Below are 19,044 nucleotides of genomic sequence, written 5' to 3'. Positions count from 1 at the left end.
TTGTTTTAGATGCTTAGATCTTTGCTAAGTTACCTGCAGCTTGGTAAAATTAATTGGATTATTATGCAAAAATATTAAGTTACGAAGAATGGAAAACTCCAAACATTTAAATCCACATGGAGCATATGTTAATAGCGAGGTCCTATGAATGACAGCAATTATGATTGATTTTTCTAGCAAACAATTGACCTGCGCCTGGCTCATTCCAATGCAATACTTCTGGGAATAGAATTTATAAACAGTACTTAAGTCTTCAAAGCTTCCTAAAGTCATGACATATAGCAACCCGCTGTCATCAATTAATTAACATTTCTACATTGCAACTTGCAATGATAGTGCACGTGTCTGGTTTCAAGTTTCGACATTCATGCAAATATAAAAATACAACATTGCAATTTATTTGTTTTGTGCTATATTCCAATTGAAAACTTTGCCAAGTTATTATTTATTTTTGGCTGTGTTTTTTTTATCTTATCCACAATTGTATTTGCACATCATGAACAATGCATTTTCCACAGTATTTTCCCTACATTCATATTCTGGAACATAATCACGATCATAACCAAGTTTATTTTCCAGGCATATTAATGCAACAATACTTTCACATTTGTTCAGTTCGTGACTGGTTGCTAAATCATGTTATAGACTATGCACAAATTTTTTAGTAAAACCAAAGCTCAGCCGATTGCTTCGCAAGATTACTAATATGCATGGGTTCAAGGAATTGTAAGCAGGAATACAGCTTTTCTACAAAATATAATACTTCAGACTTTAGATTATGGTGGTCGACTAGTATATTCTATCCCAGATTAGGTGAAACTGAAATGAAAGTAGATACAGTATTTCCGAAAGATGGTAAATATAACAAAAAACTTGTCGTTCTTTAAATACAATGAATTGCCACAGGCAAGTTATTAGTTATGGTATCCGTAGTATTACATAAAACTAAACTGGCTAGTTACGTATAGCTTATAGGATTGGGGTCTAGTGCAGAAGTGAACGTGATCCATTGTGGAAAGTGTGGCACCTGAACGCATAACCCAAACTGCATTTTGTCGATATTGGGGTATATATTCCCTTGGATTCCAGCCACAACCGTGCAAAACAAGGCTGAAATCTCAGCCGCACAGACTAATGCACGTCTTGGCCGCGCATACCTAATGTGTCGCCATGGTTTGTATTTCTGTTTCGTTTTTTCTGATGCTACTCAACTGAAACTTGAGGAAATACGGTAAAAAAGTTAACCGCCATAAAAATATATCAAAAGTAGACTAAGTCATTTCCACGCAATTTTGTTTCGAAACTGATCAACTGCGCATTACAAAGGTATGAGGTTTATGTCCGCCGGGCAGTAGGCAAAGAATGCAGTTTGGTGCATGACTGCATGAGGTTTATCAACAAGCATGCCGAACATTTTTATCTTTACACCGATTTATACAAAAGAAACAAAGAAAAACTGGTTGTTTGAATGCCAATCTTTAATAAAGAAAAAAATAACTGATTCTTCAGTGCACGCCTTCACACTAAAGTTTGTATCTTTGCATGTATGAGTGCTCATTGTACTTTTAAAACCAATAACCACATAAGGTACACAACATTATTGCCTATTATAAATACCATACAACTGTATGTGTCTGCCAGTATTTCAATAAAAATGACTGGACACAGCAGCACCAGTAGCTAAGCCTAATAGCTAGCACCACACATATATCAGATCTTAAAAAGTATTTTATTCCTTGGTACATTTGGAACAAATACTTTTTAAATAACAACGAAAATTGAAAGAATAGTGAGAAACAATATGAAAATCTAACTATCCACAACCAGATGACGTCACAACTTCAGTAGCTGGGTTCTAAAATACAAAGGCATCCTGTGGTTGTGTACTTGCGTATTAGACTACGTTTTTTAATCTGAAAATATGCTAGAAGTGTTAAAGAAAATCCTGCAAATCAATAGAAATCCTGCTATCGAACGAGCGAACGATTGCTATTGGCTACTGTGTTCTTCAAACCATACCAGTTTGAATTGCGATTTGTGCAGTTTTTACTACTCTCAACTTTCAAGCAACCCAATGTACGAGACGAAACGTAGCCTAGGCGAAACTAACCTTATTACATGTTAGTTGCATACAGTTACTTACTACTGCACCATCATTTTATATTCTTGTCAGGTCTATGATACAAAGTCGGGTAATTTTCCATTTTGCCAGCACACACAACTTCAAACCGACGCAGACATACATCCATTCTGCCTTCTCTCCAAGCGTTTGAATGAATGCATTTCAAAACACGCTATGAGTTTGTAACCACGTGACTTTTGTAAACAAAATCAATACGGTATCTGAGTTACAGCTGACACCAAGCGGTTCTTAATGAAGGCTTTTTGAAATCATGTTTTTGTCTTTCAATCCCGATTGTTTGTCAAGCTGTACAGCCACTGTACAAAGCAATGTTGGAAGAACGTTTGTTATCAGTTAATGAAAAGATTCTTTGACGCTTTACAGCAACGTTTTCAAAAGGTATAATTTCCAGCGATGACAAATCATCAGATCAATCATTATATTAACAAATCTGCATTTATCATTACGTCACGCGTATTTGTTCGTCGTTGACTCGTTGTATTGCCTATATGACAAATTTCTCTGGGTGTATGCTTCCAGTATAGGTAATTTCTGTAACTTATTTGAACTCTCATCTTCTTATCAGATTTCTCAAGATCAAGAATGTTTTTTCCAATGGCACACAACACATTTGTACCAAATAGTTCTACGTAGGCCTATTCGTATGACTTGCAACCTGTTGTGAGTGAGATTTACTTAAAGTGAGGGACAGATCCAAAGTCAAGTTGACCTTAAATCAAAAATCACTTGTCAGAAAGTGCACAAAAAAAATGATTTTTAGTTTTTACTAAAACTGTATGCAGTTTTGGGATTCAAATATTTTAACATCCGGTACTCTCGCTAGCAGCATGCCATATTGACCCAGGGCCGACATACACATAGGTCTATACATACGCTTGTTAACAACCGGTTCGCGGAAGTCATTAAAATTCCAACAACCGGTTCGTACGAACCGGCTGAACACCACCACTGACTGTATGTAGAGTACAGAAGTGATTAAGCAGTTATTGCCATAAACAAGTGGCAAAAACGCCAATTCATTGCTAAGTTATGAAGGAGATGGCGGTCATTTTTACGTCATCATATATAGGCCTACACAATGTGGATGGCTTAGGTATTTTGATCAATTTTGAATAGGAAGTTTCGTGTGGCAGTGGCCCACAAGTTAAATAGCCGGTTTTACAAAGCTGATTTCACCGATTTCTTGAAATTGGTGAAATCCAAAATTGGTGAAATCCCAAAAGGAGCCCACGCACTCACTTAAGCAGACAATGAAACAATTCTAACTTGGGCTACATTGCGTAGCTTAATCATTTCGTTCAAATAACTTACACAAAACAAAATAGATCGCAAAAGAGATGGATTTCGAAACGATTTCAAACGTCTTTTCAACCAAAATGCCAGTATAGGCTAAATTATTTATCAAAACATTTTATGTATAAACTATCAATGTTTTGTAGGCCTATGATTAAAATTTAGAAACTTGTCATTGTTATTGATAGTGGATTTTCAAGCTAGTGGTACATTGGATTTCGTTTGAGGGGGCCAAAAGATTTTAAAAGCTTGCACTAAAACTGTTTGTTTGTCAACCCAAAATGCAAGCGCAAAAAATTGGACTTTTACGCTTCAAAAAGACGCTTTAAAACGCCTAGAAATGACGTGTATTCTCAAGTTTACACTTACAATGGCTGCCAATTAATTTTTACCCTTTAAAAGGCTGTGTACATTCATTTCGTAAGACCTTATACCCACTTATTAAATGTTTTTTTTCTTAGGATACTGCTGATAAATAACCGCGAACAAAAAATGCAATAATCGAAAAAACTGAATACTTAAAAAGGCTTAGGAGGTCCTAAAAAGCTGGTTTTATAAGAGGGGCTACAGCCCTATGCCCTCACCCCAAGTCCACTATAAGTTAGTGTTTCCAGCCAACAATAACGAATTTCGTGGCACATCATGTCCGTTTTACGATCGCTTTTTCCTGCTGCTAATTGCGCTGGAGCATTTCTTTTGTGTTATGACAACAGCTAACATCGGAAGTAACCTTAATTAATGGCAGAAATTATCAACAGACTTGTTCTAATGCAAGGTGAATTTCATCAAAGGGTTATGAAAACCAAAAATTTTTTATTATTTGCTGGGGTTTGCGGTCGTTATATCTGAGTTCCAATAAAAGCTGACCAAATGGTTTAACGTTGCTTTCTTTCCCTCTTTCTCTCTCTCTGTCTCTCTTTTTTGAGTTAAGTAATAGTTTATTCAATAAAGTACGCAATATACAATACTAAGGTAAAATAAAATAAATAATCAACAAATTGATGTAGCCTTCGTTTTCGCGATCAGCATAACTGTATATAGGAAGCAACAGCTTACGTGACGATTACAAAGCATGTTTCAATAACAGCATTTGCAAAAACTTTTTCCAACGTTTAGTTCAGACGGTTTCATCTTCATGACTACTTTGCTGAGCAGTTTGTCGAAAACAAAAGCAAAATCACCGGATAAAAATTTTATATGGCAATGGGAAAGCACAAACAATACAAGCAACCAAATTTCAATATAGGCTATTATTTCGCTAAAATAGTGCATGGCTATAAGGAATCATGGCCTTAAAACAACCGTTTTTGAAGTTATCGGAAGTAAAACACGATGGAATCTTTGAAATATGCTGAACGATGATAATGATAGCATGAAAGGTTTGAGTAACACACGGCATCGCTATAAGCAAACAGACAAACAATTGTACCGTGTAAAGAAATAATTCGGAACATATATAGCAAGGAAAGGCAAGAAAAGTGGAAAATGCGGCGTTGACTGACAGGTCAGCCGCCAGCAGCTTACAACTGTAAATATATTCTCCATTCAGTGGAACATTTTGGCTGCAGCATTTCAGAAAATGGCCGCTTCAACCAACACGTTCTCATTTCGGCTGCAAATGTTGAAAACATGTTCGATAAAAACTGCTAAGAGCCGTTTTTAATGAGCACTAAAGCAAACAGGGACCATTTTTAGTACGTTATTATTCCAAAGAAAAAAAGAAAAAAATATAGCAAACTACACATTTGCCCTTCAGAGTTTAAAAGTTTAGCTAGTATACTTGCTATACTCTCTGCAAGCCGGCCCATTGCACTTTGCTCTCGCAGTGTTTCCAAACCACTTTTTTAATAAAATGAAAATGATAAAGTCCCGACAAGATGAATTTAAGGGTAAAACATTTCGCACACGCCAAAGTAAAATATGGAAATGTGTTTGTCAAAGTGAGCATCATAATACTGCGATTAGCAAAGTAAGCTATTGTTTACAATTAGAGCAGAATCTCGTATTGGAGATGAATTTTATCAACAGAGTTAGGATAAAAGCACCAAAATGGTTGAAAATGTTAATCAAAAAGCGCAAAAAGGTTTTGTCGAATAGTTTTAACGTTGTTTTTTTGTTTTGTTTTTTATCAACGACATCGGTAGCGCTTCCGAACGCATTCTTGGCACACGAGGTTGAGGGACTTCTGCAATTTGCAATTGCACTTCTCCGTCACAACCTCCCTTCGCAAACGTCGGCCGCAACACATATAATTGCAGCTTCCTATACCCCTACGTTTAGAAGGGTCACAGATTCTCCCTTGGGTGCCCAAACTACCTTGTTTCTTGGAGCGATTGCAAAAGTTTGGAGAATTTTGAACAAAAATTAAATCTTCCGGACCTATTTTGAGTTCTCGACGAAGACGGCGATATTGATTTCTTCGCACCCCCAAAGGTTTCCTAGAAGTCGGGTTACGCGATCGCTTTCTTTTCTTCTTTCTGCGCTTCTTGACCGAACGGGCACGCCGTATCAGCGGCCGTCTCTTCATCATTCTTTTTTCATAACGTTTCACCGGCTCTAAAGATTGCCCGTCGTTGCTTTCCCGGACACGGATCGCGTACCCGTATCTCTGCCTCAAACGACGACCGACCTCTTGAAACCGGGGCATGCGATCCCAGCACGTCCACATGGTGCAGGATCCGCACAGGCCGTGACACTTGCATCTCCGTTTTTGGTATTTCTTTATCGCCTGCAAAACAAAAGTAATTTCATCTTTAGATATGTTGATTAAGTGTAATGATCCAAACTATACTACCAACTATGTGTATGATTATTAAGCTATATACCGTATATGTTTACAGTATACAAAATATTAATTTACTTTGTGATGTTTAACTAATAGATGATTAAAAATGTTACAAACGCAAATTAGACCTTTGCAAAACCACGAAAACAGTCGATGACCTTTTGTCGTTAACTTCAAATTTTCCCGGAGATTTTTATAGAAACTTTTCGGTTTTGTCTAGACGCGGCTAATAGATCATAAATCTTAAGCTGGCGAAGATAAAAACTTTAAAGGAATGGATATTAGGACACCACTAACCATATCAAGCACCAAAGATTGGTTGCTTGATAAGGCAACAATCTCCAGATTAAAAAATTTAAAACCTGCAAGAAATGCATGCATGAAACGCATCTCCAAATTTAAAGAATTTGAAACTTGCAAGAAATGCATGCTTATTAAAAGAACGGGTTTAAAATATTTTCGAAAAAAATGGAAGAGGGATTTGCGTATGGGGAAAAAATAAATAACGGAGATTAAGGTGAGGGTATTAAGAAAATAAATAATCATTCTTATCACGAAGCAGTTATCAGTTCAGTGGGGTTAAAAACATCAATCGTAGGTCGAGCTTAAAGCTATAAAATTGACTGGACGAAAACTGCTTTGATCTAAGTAATGTCGAATTATTCACGGTGATAATTCCGACTAAAGCAACGATAAATTCCTGAACTTATTTGGACGTTGGCTTTGGACAGGTAAAAAACTCGCTCTTTTCAAAATGTAAAATATTTCAAACATGCAAAATAAGTTATCACAAAAAAGATTTCAGGAAATTGGTGATATTGGGGCTTTTGGGCGATAAATAAAATCGATGGCAGATAAATGCTTATAATTCTATAAATGGGCACCAGTTGTTGATAAGTTTGACGTATCTTTCAAACTGCAATGCAAGTTTTGTCATTAATGGGGAAAGTTGTTTTTATCTTTCTTTTCCTTTAAAAAAAAAGCAGTCAAATTATATATAGTAAAATAAATTGCCTGTAATTTATTTCACGTCGTTTCAGCTACATTAACACGAAGATTTCTTTCTGAGGTTTTGTATAACTTATATGTCAACCATCATAAACAATGTTAAAATTTCACGAAACCACTCCTTTGAGGTAAAACAAGTGTCACCGATATTTGAACAATTAATGCTCTTTTCCATGTTAATCTAGCGTCCGCATTCATTCATTGCAAAAGGTTAACAGCCGTCAGTATTCTTTATGAATGGAGAAATTTACCTAATCGTTTCAACAAAGACATGTCAGTTATGCAAACACGTCTTGTTTTCTTAACGCAATACAACAAGCAAAAGCTCATTTTTATTGCATATACTTTAACCTTTAATCTTCCATTTTACGATTGACTGAAGTGGTTGATGAAAATGTCAAGTTCAAAGAAAACTCTGGATGCTTTGTGACTCGCCGATCAATGCGCATTGAAAATGCCACGTTTTTGCCAAAACATAAACCTTAATGATTAACACCGCCGTTGTTTGTATTAACTAATATGTGTAGGTGCTTTGTTTTAAATGGCAAACTGTCTTCAAGACTTATAGTTAAATTTTACCACAAAATTGGATGACAAATGCTATTATAAAGAAGTTAAAGTCGCGCATTTATCCTACCTTAAATAATAAGTACAATAGGCATCTTTCGGCCTAAAGCGAAAAATAGTCTTTTAAGGGAGTGGAAAAATGCTGCTTTCAAACAAAAACGTATTTCAGATTCTAAAAATAATACAGAAAAACTTACAATAAGTTACAATATTCGACACATATTCTGAACTAAATGTTAGCAACATTATAAAATTAAAGAATCGACTACAGCATCCGGACTCACCAGTCTACCAGCTTCCTGATTATGGTATGTTACTGCAGCATCGATTCCGTTTCGTTTTGTGCTGATTTCAGTACCGGTGGTATTGAGAAAATCTCTTGATTTTTGATAACCATAATCCACATTGTCATGACAACCGCCCCAATTAAACTGATCCACAGCTCGTTGTAGCGTTTCGTTGGATACAGATACGTTGTGCTTTTTCGCCTCCTAGTGAAAAAAAATCGTTACGGGATTTGACTATGAAGTAATATCGGGAATGAAAATATTTCAGTATAGTCCCGAAAACGTGTGATGCGAATAAATTCTTTTAAAAAAAATGTTGACCAAAAGTAATGTCCTATCAATGGAGAAATTCTACCACGAATCTCTCTATATAGAAAAAAACAATTCCTACCATGACCAGAAGGTCGTTCTTCAGTTCGGCAGCATTAGTACATCCGCATCCTTCTATGTCACCTCTGGCACAGGCAGCTGTTATTTGGTAGGTAACGGCTGCAGCTGTGATCGCTTGCACGTAGGCCGTTTCTCGGACATCTGAGAAAAAGTTTTGCTATTATTTCTTAGAAATTATAAGGAGTGTTGAGACGTTTATCCAACGTCAAACATACAGATATAAAATTTATTGTAGAGAGATTGTTGACATGGAATAATTCGCTGCAAACAAAATTTTAAATAACATGCTATGTTTTAAGTACAAGTTATCGCACAACAGCTTATAGGAGATTTTGTTATTTCACACTTTCCTGAAATATAAAACTCAAATCTAAAAAAGTTATTAAATTTAAGCAGATGACAGTTACTCTTAACTTGTCACGTCGGCACTCTATCTGTCGGTGTAATTGAACAAAATCCTACCATAACGGCCTTGATTGGCGTTTTTCCACGAAATAAAACAAAAACTATGTAATCGAAAACTTTGTTATCCACAAACGTCTGAGACCTTAGTTCATTGACCTATATTTGCTATAAATCAGCTTCAATCTGAATAATTCGACATTTAGCTTTTAATTGCCGTATCAAAGTGAATCGAACAGCTAGGGTAGAAATAACAAGACGCAGGAGGGCGCCAAATTGACAAGTAAAATATTACGACTTTGGCTCCTCCCTTTCGCAAAAACAACGTCAGATTTGCTTTGTTATGCTGAAAGCAGTACAACTGGGAATGATGCAGGAACTGAGCAGCGCTTTCACGGATTAAATCTATATTTAGAGTTTTTGTTTTTCATGTACAAGAATACGATTTTCCAAAAGCAGCTAATTTTAGTTTGTCGTGATAGGTGTGTACTGTGTACCCACGTTTTCTTCCAGACACTTCCTTCAATCTTCGATGTTACAACAAACATCAAAATAAGATTTTGTGGAGTGCTTAAGTGCGCACATATCCAAACCTTTCCACAAGAAGAATGTTCAGGTTTAAGGAGATTGGTCTCTGATCTCGAAAACGTGAAAAATAGATTACGAAACGCACCACCTCAACTAATGACAAAACATAAGGAGAATTTACGCGCGATAAAATCTTAATCATCCAAACTATTTTGCCTTAATGACGACAAACGGTTGCAAAGAGTTAATTGTTTGTGACTTATTACATGAGAATTCGTTGGCAGATGACATGGTAATTATGATTTTAGTCTTTAATCCCTTGCCAGATTAGAGATTGATCAAAGGGATTAAAATGTCGCATAGAGGCTTATTTTGGGAAAAAAATTTTTTTCTTAATATGTTCCTCTGCAGTGGTTTCGACTTGTAATATTTAAGAATTTAACAACATTTATTGTTAGGACCAAGCACGATCAACTGCAATTGTTTTGTTCAGATGTTTCATGTCTGAACAAGCCAAAGCGAATGAACGACATGGACAGTGTCTATAAAAGTTGTGGAGTTGCATCTATTATAAACATAACTTCAACAACTGCTAGTGGCAGCCTGCATAAATTTGACGAAATAAAACCGTAACACGTATACACAATGTTTATTGTGCATTGCCTTGGAATGTAACCGAGTTCTCTCAAAGGTTATAACGCGGACAGTCCTTAAGCATAGATTAGAAGAATTTGGCTTGAAAACACGGCATTAGCTGAAAACGGTTTCCGATTTTGTAATTCGAAATTGTCAAATTTATCTTAAATTTTCCATGCTTTTTACACATAAAGCCATTCTCGTAAGACATAGGTAAATTTACAATGCATTTTACATAAAACTTGATTGACATGATACAAATGATTGTTTACAACTGACATAGAAGTCCACATAATCACATATGACGTCAACAGGTTATATTGGACGATCAAAGTTCCCGCCGCCATGAATAAAAACCTTCCCGCATCCAGCTATCCATTATACTATAATACAGCTGAAAGCGTTGTTGAATGCTATGGTATTGACTTGTCGTATAGTCTTGATAAATTAGTCCAACAAATCGGTTTATGTGAATTTGAAGTTTATTTCATAAGCTTTGAACTGGCGTTGGCACGACGGTAACCTATATGCGTTTTGTGTGCTATGCATATGCGGATGTATATGATAAATCAAGCCGCAAACTAATTGCGGAATTAGATGTTAGATCATCACAATTATCTATTGAACGTCAGTGTCTAACCAAATTGTTTGGGAAAGCATGACGATATTACGCATGTGTGTGGAAGAAATTATTTTAGTGTTTCCGGGAAAACTTCTCATCCGCGCATCTCAGATTTGCCATTCAACGTTTTGCTTATTTTAGGAATCTATCAAAAAAATCCGCATTTACGTTGCAAATATACAACCGTATCTCTTTACGTAAGTCGACCTTCAAACTATGTGTCTGTAAACAATTTCCTCAGAAACCACTATGTTTTAACATATATTAGAGCAACAAAAAAAAACATATCGCCCCTTCGTCAAAAATTCAATAATCAAGCGTAAAAGGTTGGTAAAAGCAGAAATCCCTTAACGGCCATATCACTCCGGTCTGCCTTATCTTGGGAATCTGACAAAACTTGCAAACAGATCAGACGTGATTAAACCAACGCATCGCTGGGCAAAAATGCCAGAGCTTATTGCCCAATCAAACAAGGCAGAAGATAAGACCCGGTGAAGTTTCCTTTGGCCTTCGCAATGTGCTGGCAAGTGTTACCGGATCTCAATCAAATATACTTCCTGATTTTGAAATGCAAAATAAACTGCTCGCCTCTTGAGGCAGCCTAAAGTGTCGTCCTTAGTTACTCTGTTGTTACGGATGCACGTTGGTTACTTTTAGTTTGGAAATAAAATCTTATGTTCTGTTTAAGCACAAGGTAGTCCATGAGAGAGGCAAATTCCAGACGAATGAAGTAAAATATTCTACAAAGAGCATTTACCCGTAAAAGGGAAAGCAAAGTTATACCTTGTTTAAGAAGACTGGCAAAGTATGACCTTTTGAGCTGCGTACAATTCCATCGATCGCGACGGAAGTCATCTTGACATTGCTCCATTCCAAGTTCAATACCTTCTTCTATCTGAACGAATAAAACAAAACGGATTTTAGACATGTTTGGTTGTGAGGTGGTGTAACTCAAATTTCTATACAAAATCATGCTAGCCAAACTTTTCTCCAAATTTATAATAATAATTGTTTGCCGAGATCGAGGTTGAACCAGTAAAAAGAAGCAGAAAATGCTATGCAAGGACACTAAAATACCTGAGCGATGACTGGTTGGTGGTTGTCACATGTTTCAGCCTGTGTTCCGCCGATCTGACGCGCCCAGCTACATATTCTTTGGGTGCTCACCAAACTCGACCTGCTGCCGGGAGACCTACATAGAAATCAAATAACATAAGACTTGTTTTGGAAGTTTAGCGCTGATTGGCATTCACAGTTAGCCTACTAAAGTCACATGCTAAAGCCAAAGCAAAGTTATTTCCAAAATAGCACCACAATTTCCGATAATTAGCTAAGAGTACAGATAAACATCCACCCACCGATCAGTTATCTAAGGCGTGGCTATTAGAGCATGACCAACGTTGTGGAAGCGGTTGTCTGTAAACGGAGTTATGCGGGTGCTAGCATCATACATGCCCACACTGAAATCGACAGATCTTAACTGCATACTGGTCAATACAGGGATGTCATAATGACTGAATTAATCTATTAACTTTCAGTGGGCAAGAGGCCTTAAATTATGAGGTAAACAATTACCATCTGTCCTTCTGCATTTTGCTTACGCTTGAGAAAAAACCGCCAGACGTCTCATAACGCTGGCTTAGCCTGATTATAGTCGTTATTATTCGTAAACAAAACATTAAATTAAGGCATTAAAAACGCTTGCCTTTTAGCCATCACATTTTTTAACAAAGTAAAGGATTGTTTCTTAGTAATTCGGAGTCCATACAGGCGATACAGCGGTACTTACTAGGCAGTTTAAAATAGATCTATTGTCAAACCATTGGAAAATAATTTAGTTTACGTTCATCAGACAAAGTATACCATATTAGCCTAGATTGTAGCCCAAACTTTGTTTTCTTAGAAACAACGTATGTATAGGTTATAAAACTCAATACCATACTGAGTCAGACGAAAGCGATGTCATCACACTTTTATTTCAACTTGCATCAACTCAGAACCTCAGTTAAAGTGAGGTTGCTTTTTTCAAATCGAAATTTGATGCCGGTTGACGTAAGCAGAAAAAACATTATGCTTTCATCATTCGTCATGCAAAAGACATAATGTGGAAGTTCACACCTTGTCAACATTATTTTATACATTAAATTTCATTCAAAGCATATAGCTTTAGTCACCTCAATCGATTTATGCCCTGTCATGCGCTACGTGGAAGCTTGTCTCCGTATCAACTATAGCTCTTATAGTGACTGCTAAAACTTCACCCTTAGTTTGACGTTTAACGTCCGTATAACAAACACATATAAGAGGTACTGTGACAAATAAACACATTCAAATTTTACAGCTGTTCATCACGGAGCCACAAACAACCGATTTTCCGGAAAAGAATAAAAAGGTTAGGACATGTCAAGCCTTTGGGGCGAAAGAGACTAAAAGTTTAAATTAGAAGATTTTATGAAATCAGACAAACGCAATCGAAATTTTATCAAAGGCAAGAATTTCTGCAGCTTAATAGCCACAACTAGTAGGCTGTATATAGTAATCAGAACTATGGCGTATGACGCTGGATTAACAGCAACGCCGACAAGCCAATGCAACAAAGAAGAAATACAGCTAGATGATATCCATCCATAGGTCAGTTACTAGAGCCTTGAAAACCATGCAAGCATCATGGTCAAGTATACAGTGTCTACAACACACGAATGACATCACTTACACCGCGATGGAATTAATAACACAATTACGTCATAAGGTTCACGTCCGAGGTTCGTCTCCATAATGAATGTTTATCGTTTTGCTTGGAATGAAAAGCATGGACCGGTGTGTTTATTGACAGCTTAAACAAATGAAGAAAAGAGCAACCCTTCTTAAACTCTCCCGACGCTGAAATCAGCGACTGGTGGAGATATAAGACTGTGAGACCAATGAGAAATGAATAAAAGTTATCACCGGTTTTCATCGTGGCGAATATTGTCGGTGACTCAGCTGTAAGAATTCCGAGCCCTTCGAGGTATTAATTATTCGTTTCCTTTGCTCGCATTTATACAACACATCTTGGCAGACGCTTTTAAGAAACTTCAAGGAGGCAAAACACGTTTAATTATTTATTATCAACAAAAACATAACATAAAAACTATTTCTCTTAGTCACCAGATCGTCCATTGACAGCACACTTTAATGTAATGAGAATCAATGCATTTTCTAACAATGGTTGCCAATGTTATAGTAGGGGGGATTTTTGTGTTTCACTTGTTAAGTCTACGTCCCATTAAAAATATATTTGCTGCCTTTTTAAAGTGTGAAACTTCCTTGTGTAGTCAGACTGCTGATGGTTATGCCTTTTCAATGGTGCAGTATTTTCACAGGCAACGTTGAAACTGAGAATACACAACGGTAATAGCTCTTAGTTACTTATTTACTTAGCCCTACCCGGTGCTTCTCTACCCCTCGGTTACGACCAAAAAATGGGTCGCCATTTGGTTGGTTTGGGTCGCCGTCGCCAATTAAACTAGTCCACAAAGCCGTTCGATAACCAGGTACCTTACTCTATTCATTGCATATTGACTGTTTGTTGACGTCATACTGCATTGTTGCGGAAACACAAGTGAAGAAGAATGATGATGATTATTTGCTGTGAGACTTTAGATTAGCTACTTTCGAGTCAAGGCTAAATATTTGTAAATACCCAATTTTTGGGTAAAAAAATTGGATCGCCTCAGCATCGCTATTAATTTACGTTTAATATTTGGGTCGCCGTAAAAAAAGGTTGAGAAGCACTGACCTAGCCTATAAGCCATTTCTAGGTTAAACTTCAGATACAATGTCATAGTCTTCAGGTCATCATGAACGGATTAGGAGGCTAGACAGTGTTTTGTGTTTATGAAATTATGCCAAAACTTGTTAATACATCAACAAAAAAGTTTCTTGCTGGTATTACCGTTTCCGTAACAACTTCCACCACAATTTTAGAGAACGCTTGCAGGGTGCCAACCGATTTACGTCATGGCTATTTAAAACTGTCTAAAACATTTTTTCAAAATTGTTTGGGGACAAATTGAAAAAATCATGCGTTATTATGGAGGCAAGGAATCTCACATTGATCAAGTTCTGATTTCATGCCATAACGGTTTCCAAACTAAACATGGATTTACTTAAGCACAGGTACAAAGCACAGTCTATTAACAATATAATGAAAAAGATGGTGTATGGCCGCAATAGGCCTACTAATTAAATAAATTAAGAGGAATGGATTTAAAAGCCAATTTACAAGAATCGGATACGCATATTATTGAAACTAAAAAAAAACTTTTGGCGTTCGTTTTGCTGGTACAGCAATCAAATACTAACCGAGTTTGGAGTGCTAAACGAAAATTCACTCGACAAAATGAAAAATGTCTCGTTTTAAGCTAAAAAGTAACAAGAAAGTTTTGACCTGAAAGACTTCATCAATCACAAAGAACCATGCGACAGATGTGAGGAAAAGCTGCCACCTCCAAAGAAAGAAAAAATTACCCTGTCTCAAAATTCGTCACTTAATCAATAAGACAAAACAAAAAGAAGGGAATAATAAAAACACAAAATTTTGAACCAAAAGCCAACATGAATAATAACATGAAATTCCCCGAATTAAAAATGCCGGTAGTGATGTCATAGTTTAAATGTGACGAATGAAAAATCGTCATCAAAATTTAGCGATAATTCATATATCGACGATAATAATTATTTCGCTTCTACTTACGACACGCGAACGGAATTTTTGAATTCTCAAATCGAATAAACTTTCCCAAAACAAGATCTTTATTCAATTAAATAACCACATTTCCAATTCGCTTGGGACGCCATTATGTCTCTATTACCTTAACATACGGCGCAAAAATTTCACCAGCACCAGCAAATCGCGTGCAAAAACAGGCAGACCACAAATCAGTCCGATGTAAATAGCAAGTATTTTACAAGAACTTACCAACTCGTGTTCGGCCTCCTGGGCCGTGTAACTTTATAGCGACCAACCTAGGTGTTTACGATGCAAAAAATAACCGTTTACTATAATTTGCTAAATACTTAAAACACGCCATAATCGTCATTGTGGCGTAATATTTCATTTCTTGTTTTTCAAAGCGGCAAATGTTATCTCGGTCTCGAGATCTCTGGCCAAAATATGAGTAAGGTGGCAAGAGCAAGATCGTGACTTAATCAAGAATGAAGCAAATCAGAATGGCGTCTTCAACCTGTAGCCTCGCGGCGAAAAAGTCACCCCAGAAAGCTCACGAAATGCGTGTTTATACCAAAATGTTAGCGCTGTGATAAAATTCTACGATAAGATTGCACGGACAAACGCTCAACCCACTAAAATACAGTTTCCTCTAACTTTTTGTCACGAAATCCTAATTGCCTCCTGCCGGTATTAATACCTACTGTATTCGAGCATTTGTGTAACAGGTACAGTGCTGCCAAGCCGACATTGACCAAAACATACTTTGCATACCATTCTATGAACTTGAAATTAATTGCTTTTTCTTGTTTTCCCTTGGAGTTGGAAAAAGTAAGTTATTTTTAGCCCCCGAGAGGGCATCGTTCCGGAAGTATTGAAAATAAACGAATATTATTAATAATCATAAAAAGAACTCACCACCAAACTGCCGATGTGCCGCCCACAAGCAAAGCTATTATCTGGAGTAGAAAAATGATGTTAACTACATGCAATGATGTCGTCAGGTTGGTTCGTGATGCAGAGCAGAAAATAGACGGCTTGTGACGTGTTTTGCTTGTCTTGGCAAATGTTAATCCATTTAAAACGGGATTACAACCGTTGCATTGTGACGTAATACCCGATATTCCGTCTTCCGAGCGGCATAAAGATTTTGGCGACCTTGAAAATCTGTGCGGCAAACTTCCAGAGGTGGCGCTATCTGTAAATTTAAAAGACGGAACAGCTTTTCCAGATGGGGATGGGGCAGTTTCCTGTGACCTCATCGGTATGTCACAGACGTCGAAAGAATTAATCGGTTGATTGTTTGAATGGCAGGCGTGCTCCGCAATCTTTACATGAGTATTTTGCGTCTGCCAGTTATATCGCTGGTGGCAATACGAAAGTTGTCTTTTATTATTTTCCTTCTCAAATTTTCCAGAAACCCGAGTCTTTGTGGCTAAAAGTTTTGAAAGAAAATACGCCTGAAATCTAAAGCTTAAACTTCTGTGGTCTTGTGCAGAAGTTATTGCGTTACAGTACCTGTCTTCATTGATCAGATTTGAGTCGTTTTCTTCCAGTGGAACGACGTCTTTTTCGCATGAAGAAAACGATTCAGTTCGGTCGTTCAATTTCATGCCCTCAAAGTTTGACTGTCTAAGTCGCCTGTTTATCATTTACAGGCTCAGACTCCAATTATACTTTCAGTAAACTCTTCTCAGAAGCTATCGAAATTGTCGCATGTCAAAATGAGCTAATTCACTCATCAATTTCAACTGATCACTCCTAGCAGTAAACTTTGCTATAAAATAAGCAAAGAATTGATGTCGCCCAGCGTGACACTGAACAATTGTTACGAAACGACGACGACGACAGCAACGACGTCGTATCACCTAAACTTCTTTGCCGAGGTGAGAATGCAGACTGTCAGATTCGGTCAGTTGCTTAAACTCCTGTTCGTTTTCTTTATCCTTGTAAATTCAATTCGTCGCTTGGTAATAAACAGAAAATCCACATTCACTGACACTAAAAGCAACTTGACTTTCACTTAAAACCAGCCTGCAGATGAAAGAGTAAGAAAAAGGTGAATGGATTTTAGTGCAAAGTCAGCTGATAACGAGCGGCTAAAGTGCAATTTCTGATCATGATAAACAGACATCTCCGTACCAGTTACAGCTTTTCCTATGAGTAGAACTTCGTTTGACATATGTTAGTTGCGTATGCAACTACTTATATTATTAAGAGTTAAAACTCGTTAGCAATTGCTACGACACGTGCTCGTATTTCCGTTTGTGATGTCATAATAAGCACCTTGTCGCCACCACAAAATTGTCCTTCCAACCAATTAGTTTTACAAGTTTGGGTTACCTGCATAGGTGGTCGTACGGTACTATCTCTCATCTGTAATTGGTCAATTTCGCTTGATCTGGGCCAACGTCATGTATGCATCCCTGGTACCGTCGAATCGGAAACCGTTCATTATCTAAACCTTGCCCGATAAAACTTGATTGTTGCATCAAAGGAAAAACACTCGCTGTCACCCTTTATGATCTAATAATTTTGTTGTCATAATTATACGAACAAGAGTGATCAAAAAGATGCCGGTTAGGTGGAACTTAAGAGTCACGGCAATTACGGAATAATCATAAGACAAAACATAGAATAAGTGGAGTGTTGCTCTAAATCACGTCGAAAACTTCTAAAAGAATTTCCATAAAGCAGACATTTGAAACGTTAAGATTAAATTTCAGCTTTTCGCTGAAACACATAGAAAGTGCTGTCGAGTGGGCTTTGCAATGGTGGCTTTATTCTTCATAAAACTGCAGTTTGAAAATACAAATACTTTCTATAAAAACCACTTAGAAATTTTTGACATATTTTGCCGAAAGAACAGATCATATCTTTTAAAGTTACAAAACTGGGCGTCTTTTCGGCAATTAAGAAGTTAGATTAATGCGCCTGTCAGAGAATTGGACATCATGTAGAACCAAATGTGGACATTCATGCACCCACACACGCCCTTCACAAACAGAACAGAACATGAATGCAGTAAGATGGTACAAGGCGATATGACCCTGCTCGTTTGAAATAGAAAAATTTACACAACCTTGTGCCATCAAAACTGACTTATAAAGCCTATTATGAAATATTTTATATCTATAAAAGTTATTTCAAAATTAATAGAACAATTTTTTAGACTTCCCTTGACGTCACACTGTACTTGCTTACGTAAAAGCAATGATATGATTTGAAAATAAGATAAGAAAATTTACCGTTCTGAAGTCTTATACTGTCACAGTTGCCAAGAAAGTCCCGGTAAACTGCATGAGCACAAACAATATATTTTTTTTTTACCGAAAAAATAACGGGTTTCTATGCGTACAAAGTAAAACAGATTTTTGCAAATAACAGATTCTTACATTTTAAAATAAAATTCCAAACATGCTAAAAATGCATTTTCCCTGCCATACCCTAAGTTTATATCAGATACGACCTTGCCTGCAGGTTTGGTTTAACAAATGGCTCCCGATAACACGCAGTTTAGAGTAATGAGCTGAGAAATTTCACACAAAGTTACCAGTTATGGCACGGAAAATTTAACTTGACATATTTCATTGCGACTGATAATTCTAATGCGTGAAAAGTCACACATTATATGGTTGTTTGCGCAGTTGTGGTGGATCAACAGCTTTTAAGTAG

General features: G+C 36.9%; 1 protein-coding gene across 2 annotated transcripts; it reads right to left on the bottom strand.

Moving 5' to 3' along the window:
* Nucleotides 1-4,613: 4,613 nt before the first annotated feature.
* Nucleotides 4,614-17,403, bottom strand: LOC143468935 (protein Wnt-6-like). Of its 2 annotated transcripts, XM_076966422.1 has the most exons (7): nucleotides 16,888-17,030; nucleotides 16,288-16,804; nucleotides 11,739-11,853; nucleotides 11,445-11,556; nucleotides 8,475-8,614; nucleotides 8,081-8,287; nucleotides 4,614-6,164 (listed from the first exon to the last, which is right to left on the bottom strand). In XM_076966422.1, the coding sequence occupies exons 1-7, from the start codon at nucleotides 16,895-16,897 to the stop codon at nucleotides 5,565-5,567; spliced, it is 1,701 nt and encodes a 566-aa protein (XP_076822537.1). In that variant the 5' UTR covers nucleotides 16,898-17,030; the 3' UTR covers nucleotides 4,614-5,564. The 2 variants fall into 2 exon arrangements, with proteins under 2 accessions (XP_076822537.1, XP_076822536.1); XM_076966421.1 differs by having other exon boundaries at nucleotides 16,288-17,403.
* Nucleotides 17,404-19,044: the final 1,641 nt, after the last annotated feature.

This window comes from Clavelina lepadiformis, chromosome 8 (assembly GCF_947623445.1).
Source record: "Clavelina lepadiformis chromosome 8, kaClaLepa1.1, whole genome shotgun sequence".
In the NCBI taxonomy this organism is placed as follows: domain Eukaryota; kingdom Metazoa; phylum Chordata; class Ascidiacea; order Aplousobranchia; family Clavelinidae; genus Clavelina; species Clavelina lepadiformis.
Note: the sequence above shows the minus strand (reverse complement) of the source record. Positions and strands in the feature narration are given on the sequence as shown.